This window comes from Morone saxatilis, unplaced genomic scaffold (genome assembly GCF_004916995.1).
Source record: "Morone saxatilis isolate NCDOM2014 unplaced genomic scaffold, NCSU_SB_2.0 Contig23, whole genome shotgun sequence".
NCBI classification, from domain to species: domain Eukaryota; kingdom Metazoa; phylum Chordata; class Actinopteri; family Moronidae; genus Morone; species Morone saxatilis.
The window spans coordinates 3,894-10,588 of NW_023339796.1; the positions used below are offsets into that span (position 1 = coordinate 3,894).

Below are 6,695 nucleotides of genomic sequence, written 5' to 3' on the forward strand. Positions count from 1 at the left end.
TACTCATTCATACTTTCAGCTAGAACCTCCATTCAAACTATATTATAATGGAAGTTACCATTAATAATATTATATAATAATAATAATATTAATATAGCTTCAACCTCTTTCCACACATTCATACATTAATTTGATCAGATTTATTTTTCTAATTAATAAAACATTGTTACAATTAGACAATATAAACAATACAATTGAGGAGATTTTGGAATTTTGAATTGTTTGATGAGATTTATTGATATGTTTAGTTGATAATATTTAGATATTGATTTTAGGACACTGTCCTACCTATCTGTGCAGTCCTTCCCTCCTGTTCGTCCAATCAGCCGGCTCTTCCATCCGTCTGGAGGAAACATTCAATAAAGTTTTATTTGTGTAACAGAAGAGAAGAGCAGACTATACTGCTGTTATCAATTATTGATTGATTGAAGGTGCTCTAACCTGTGTGGTTGCTGTGGCGACGCTGATCACAGCCCTTGTGTTTCTGTTGGTGAAGGTTTCGCGAGGCGGCGCTCCTGAACGTCCTCAGACAGACCGGACAGCTAAACAGCCTCACCTCCTCCTCCTCCTCCTGGTCCTCCCTCCTCTTCCTCCTCCTCTTCCTCCTGCAGTGGCTCCTCCAATGAGGCTCCAGCTCCTCCCAGCTGTCCGCCGTCCAACCGCAGCAGACACAGCTGAAGCCGCCAGCCGTCCGGTGAGACCGCACGTGGACGTCCAGCATCCGCCTGGACGGCAGCGCCAGAGGACACAGGAGACACATCAGCCTCCGTTTTCCACAGGGGGAGGTCCTCACCTCGCTCCTCTTCAGGCTGCCGGGCTCAGGAGGAGGAGGAGCAGGAGCAGGAGCAGGAGCAGGAGCAGGAGGGGGAGGAGGTTTGGCGGCTGAGATGCGACACAGTCCCAGAGTCATGAGGTGAGCAGACTGCGCCATCTCCTCCTGGGTGGAGGGGGGTTCGATGGACAGATCCACTGAACCGCCCTTCAGAGGGAAGATGGAGGACTCCTCCTCGAACAGAGTGCTGACCTGCACACACCACACGAGGACGACTGAGTATCCCAGCATGCATTACACCGCTGTATCAGGTGTGTGTGTATAAACAGGAAGGAAGTGCTAGTAAACCCGCCCACTGCTTGATTTCATTGGCTGTCTGGTCCAAATGTGACAGTGAGTGAACAACTGATGAGTGTGATCACAGTGGACAGTTTCCCGCTCTACAGAAACACTAAAGGACTGTACCTGCTGTCCTCTATCAGCCTGCAGGACACACGCTCTGTGGTGCATTGTGGGGTTTTATAACTCTTTTATAACTATAATATAAACTAATAATATATTATATCAACTAATAATAATCTAAACTAATACATATAATAATATATAATATAAACTAATAATATATTATATCAACTTATAACAAAATATAAACGAATAATAACTCTATTAATATATAATATCTATAATATAAAGTGAGTGATTGTTGAATGGAGTCTGGTGATATTGAGGTTATTAGTTCACAAACAGCTGCTGCTGATCTCAGGTCAGATCCAGTCAGACAGTTTCTGTGTTCTTACAGGACGTCAGTGAGGAGGAGCTGCTCACTGTGACCAGACTCCATTAGAGTTTAAAAATCCTATGGTCTAATGGAAGTTTCCCAAGTCACCTCAGGAAGTGGTGTGATCACAGTGGGTCTCTGTGGTGGTTTACACTGTATACAGCTGTTCACAGACAGGTTCATACCAGCTGGAAACACAGTCATAGTGTGTGTGTGTGTGTGTGTGTGTGTGTGACAGTGTGTGTGTGTGTGTGTGTCACCTCACAGGTGTGTGCGACCTGCAGCCCCCCCTCGCTGCTGATGTCACAGGTGGGCGGGCTCATGTTGTCCAGCATGTTGTAGAGCAGGAAGTCCTCGTCCTCGTCGCTCTGCTTGGACTCTGCGTTCAGGTCCAGCTGAAGCCCCGCCTCCTCTCTGTCCTCAGACCCGTGGTAGGCCAGGGTGGGGGGGCGGTGGCGGAGTAGCAGGTGGCTGCTGATGGAGGCCTTCAGGCCGCAGGTGAACTGACAGAGCTTACAGCGGTACAGCTCCACCAAGAAGGACTCCACCAGACCCCCTGACAGACCCTCCACCTCCCCGCAGTACAGACTGGAACTGACGGCCCCGCCCACCACCTGCAGCGTCACGGGACTGATGTCACGGTACCGCTGCTTCACCGACGACATCACCGCCACATCACCACCACACCACACAGGACGCTCACTGCAAGCTGTTCATTATCTGCAGTAATCAATAAATAATGACAATATTTATCAACATTATTAAAATATACTGAATATGTGACGATAAACTAAATATAGCAACAATTTCTTCATCTGCAAACTTTAATTTAATTATTCAGGGAAACAATCTCCAACAGAGAATCAGCACTAACTCAGTGAATTCCAGGTATTTCCAGGTACTTCCGTAACCTGGAAATACCGTGGAATACCTGGAAGACTGGAAATACCTGGAAATACGCTGGAAGTACCTGGAGAGTACGCTGGAATACTGGAAGTACCTGGAAATTACCTGGAATACCATGGAGTAACGCTGGAAATACCTGAAATATGGAGTACCTGGAAATACCATGGAATTCACTGAGTTAGTGCTTGATTCTTCTGTTGAGATTGTTTCCCTGAATAGATTAAAGTTAAAGTTTGCGATGGAAGAAATTGTTGCTATATTTAGTTTATCGTACACATTTCAGTAATTTAATAATGTTTTAAATATTCAATTATTTATTGATTACTGCAGATGAATGAAGCAGATTGCAGTGAAGCGTCCTGTGTGGTTGTGGTGGTGAATGTGCGGTGATGTCGTCGGTGAAGCAGTCCGGTAAAGCGTGACATGCGTCCGTGACGCTGGCAGTGGTGGGCGGAGGCGTCAGTTACAGTCTGTACTGGCGGGAGGTGGAGGGTCTGTCAGGGGGTCTGGTGAGTCCTTTGTGGAGCTGTACCTGTAAGCTCTGTCAGTTAAACCTGCGGCCTGAAGGCCTCATTACAGCACCACGCCTGCTACTCCGCAACCCGCCCCCCACCTGGGCCTAAGGACGGTCTGAGAAGAGAGGAGGCGGTAGCTCAGCTGGACTGAACGCAGAAAAAAAAGTCAAGCAGAGCGAAGAGGACGAGCGACTTCGCTGGCTCTACAACATGCTGGACAACATGACCGCCACCTGTGACATCAGCAGCGAGGGGGGGCTGCAGTCGCACAACACCTGTGACGGTGACACACACAGACACAAACTGTCAACACACAAGCACACACCACATCACACAGCATGCTGTGTTTCGCAGCTGTATCGACCTGTCTGTGAAGCAGCTGTATACAAGTGTACACACCACACAGAGACCGCACTTGTGATCAAGCCACTCTCCTTTGGAGGTGACTTGGGAAACTTCCATTAGACCATAGGATTTTTAAACTCTAATGGAGTCTGGTCACAGTGAGCAGCTCCTCCTCACGTAGCGTCTGTAAGTAACACAGAAAACTGTCTGGACTGGATCTGACTGAGATCAGCAGGCAGCTGTTTTGAACTAATAACCTGAATATCACCAGACTACCCATTCAATCAATCACTGCACTTATATTATAGATAATTATATATTAATAGAGTTATTATTCGTTTATATTTTGTTATAAGTTGATATAATATATTATTATTATATTATATATTATTATATGTATCTGAGTTTAGTATTATTAGATTGATATAATATATTATTAGTTTATATATAGTTATAAACAGATTACTAAAACCCCACAATGCACCACAGAGCGTGTGTCTGCAGGCTGTAGAGGACAGCGGCTAGCAGTCTTTAGATGTTTTCTGTAGAGGCGGAAACTGTCCACCTGTGATGCACACTCATCAGTTTGTTCACTCACTGTCACAGTTTGGACCCAGACGTCCAATATCAAGGCAGTGGGCGGGTTTACTAGACTTCCTTCCTGTTTAAGCACACACAGCCCTGATACGCGGCTGTAATGCATGCTGGGATACTCAGTCGTGCCTCGTGTGGGTGTGTGCGGTCAGACTCTGTTCGAGGAGTGAGTCGCTCCATCCTTCCCCTCTGAAGGGCGGTTTCAGTGGATCTGTCCATCGAACCGCCTCACCCAGGAGGAGATGGCGCAAGTCTGCTCACCTCATGACTCGGGACGTGTCGCATCGTCAGCCGCCAAAACCTCCTCCCCCTCCTGCTCTGCTCTGCTCCTGCTCCTGCTCCTCCTCCCTCCTGAGGCCGCGCCTGAAGGAGCGAGGTGAGGACCTCCCCTGGGTGGCAAAAGGAGGCTGATGTGTCTCCTGTGTCCTCTGGCGCTGCCGTCAGGCGATGCTGGACGTCACCAGTGCGGTCTCACCAGGACGGCTGGCGCTCTCAGCTGTGTCAGCTGCGGTTGGACGGCGGACAGCTGGGAGGAGCTGGGAGCTCATTGGAGGAGCACTGCGGAGGAAGAGGAGGAGGAAGAGGAGAAGGAGGACCAGGAGGAGGAGGGAGGAGGTGAGGGTCTGTTTAGGGCTGTCGGGTCTGTCTGAGGACGTTCAGGAGCAGCGGCCTCGCGAAAGCTTCACCAACAGCAAACACAAGGGCTGTGATCGCGTCGCACAGCAACGCACACAGGTTAGAGCACCTTCCATCAATCAATATTGATAAGCAGCAGTACTACGTTGGCTCTTCTCTTCTGTTACAACAATAAAACTTTATTGATGATTTCCTCCGACGGATGAAGAGCCGGCTGATTGGACGAACGAGGAGGGGGGAAGGACTGGCAGAGAGTTAGGGTAGGACGTGTCCTAAAATCATATCTAAAATAGTTATCAACTAAACATATCATAAATCTCATCAAAACAATTCAAAGTTCCAAAATCTCCTCAATTGTATTGTTTATATTGTCTAATTGTAACATGTTTTAATTAATTAGAAAATCAAACTTGATCAAATTATGTTATGAATGTGGGAAAGGTGAAGCTATATTAAATTATTATTATATATAATATTATTAAATGGTAAACTTCGCTTATCGATTACGTTTGTAATGGAGGATTCTAGCTGAAAGTTGAATTGAGTAGTTCGTTGATATTGATATTGAATAACGATAAATGGGGGAAAATCGTTGAAATTCCTGAAAGTTAAAAATATGAAAATAAGCCTAATGTAATGTCCCTACATAAACTTTCTACGTTAAAAAAGTGTAAATAATATAAAACAGTAAGAAATGTGTGCATATCAATTCGATTCAATTTATTTGTATAAGCACCATGTCATAACAGAAGTTATCTCAGAGACACTTTTCAAAAGAGCGGTCTAGACCGAACTCCTTATCAACATTTAAGAGACCGCAACAGTACCAACCATGAGCATGAGACCTTGGAGACAGGGCAGGAAAAACTGCCTGTAGACAGGAGAGGATAGAGAGAGAGCAGCGAAGCAGTAAACCGGCAGCAATAATAATAATTAATAATAACAATGATAACAACAAACAATAATAATCAGTGATTTTAGGCAATGGTGTCAAGCAGGACCATGGCAGGAGGCTCCACCAGGGAATCCAGTGAGAACCTGCAGGAGATAAAGCACAAGAACTCCGGGGAAGAAGTGAAGTTAGTAACACTGCATTAATGGGAATGATGAGTGCAGAAAGAGAGAGGAGGAAGAAGAGGAGCTCCAGTGCATGGGGAAATCCCCGATAGTCTAGCTATAGCAGCATAACTAAGAGATGGTTCAGGTACTCACCTGATCCAGCTTAAATTATAAGCTTTATCAAAGAGAAATGTCTTAAGCCTACTCTTAATGTGGAGAGGGTGTCTGGCTGCCCAGAACCAGAACTGGAGCTGGGTTGCCACAGGAGAGGAAGCTTGGTAACTGAGGGCTCTGCTCCTGTTCTACTTTTAGAGACTATAGGAACCACAAGTAGCCAGCATTCCAGAGAACGTAGTGTTCTAGAGGGGTAATAGGGTACTATGAGCTCTTCAGAATAAGAAGAGGGTCTGACCATTGAAGAGCTTTATAGTGAGGAGGATGATTTTAAATTGCTATTCTAAATTATAACAGGAGCCAATGCAAGAAGCTAGAATGGAGAGATGTGATCTCTTTTCCTAGTTCCTGTCGTACTCGTGCTGCAGCGATTTTTGAATTAATTGGAGCGTCTTAATGGATTATTAGCGGCAACCCTGATAACAAAAGAGTTTGCAGAATCCAGCGCTTTGAAGTAAACATAATGCATGGATTAGTTTTTCTGCATCTGTCCTGTGACAGGATGTGGTCTAATTATTAGATAATGTTACGTTAAATGAAAGAAAGGCAGTCCTAGAGATCTGCTTTATGTGGGAATTAAATGACAAATCTGATCCAAAGATACCCCTCCAAGATTCCTGACAGTGCACTAGAGGTCCAAGGTAATCATCTAGCAGTAACTAATATCTTTAGAAAAAGTGAGTCTCTGTGGTTTTTGGGGGCAGTATACAGAACTTTCGGTTTTTTCTGAGCTTAACATCAGAAAATTAAGCTGGCTCCATCAGGATTTTATGTCCTTAAGACATGTTTGTAGTTTAGATAATTGATTGACTGAAAGAATACTACAGAGCTAACCTGAGGGACAGAACCGACAGAAAGAACCACAGAACAACCAAAGAAGAAGCCCAGCAGAACAGAACCAAAACAGGAAAAACTT

At 45.3% G+C, this 6,695-nt stretch overlaps 1 protein-coding gene across 1 annotated transcript; it reads right to left on the minus strand.

Annotated features, from left to right (window-relative positions):
* Positions 1-6: 6 nt before the first annotated feature.
* On the minus strand, positions 7-2,460 carry LOC118334729 (Krueppel-like factor 13). The gene is made up of 4 exons (XM_035670782.1): positions 2,425-2,460; positions 1,811-2,270; positions 442-1,024; positions 7-343 (listed from the first exon to the last, which is right to left on the minus strand). The coding sequence occupies exons 2-4, from the start codon at positions 2,213-2,215 to the stop codon at positions 285-287; spliced, it is 1,047 nt and encodes a 348-aa protein (XP_035526675.1). The 5' UTR covers positions 2,216-2,270; positions 2,425-2,460; the 3' UTR covers positions 7-284.
* Positions 2,461-6,695: the final 4,235 nt, after the last annotated feature.

Bases quoted from the DNA above. Each gene is read 5' to 3' on its own strand.
- LOC118334729 (XM_035670782.1), bottom strand. From the start codon at position 2,215: ATGTCGTCGGTGAAGCAGCGGTACCGTGACATCAGTCCCGTGACGCTG. The intron at 1,025-1,810 runs GTGACACACACA...TGGTGTGTGCAG, and splicing joins AGGTCGCACACACCTGTGAG to GTCAGCACTCTGTTCGAGGA. The intron at 344-441 runs GTTAGAGCACCT...TGTTTCCTCCAG, and splicing joins TCGCCACAGCAACCACACAG to ACGGATGGAAGAGCCGGCTG.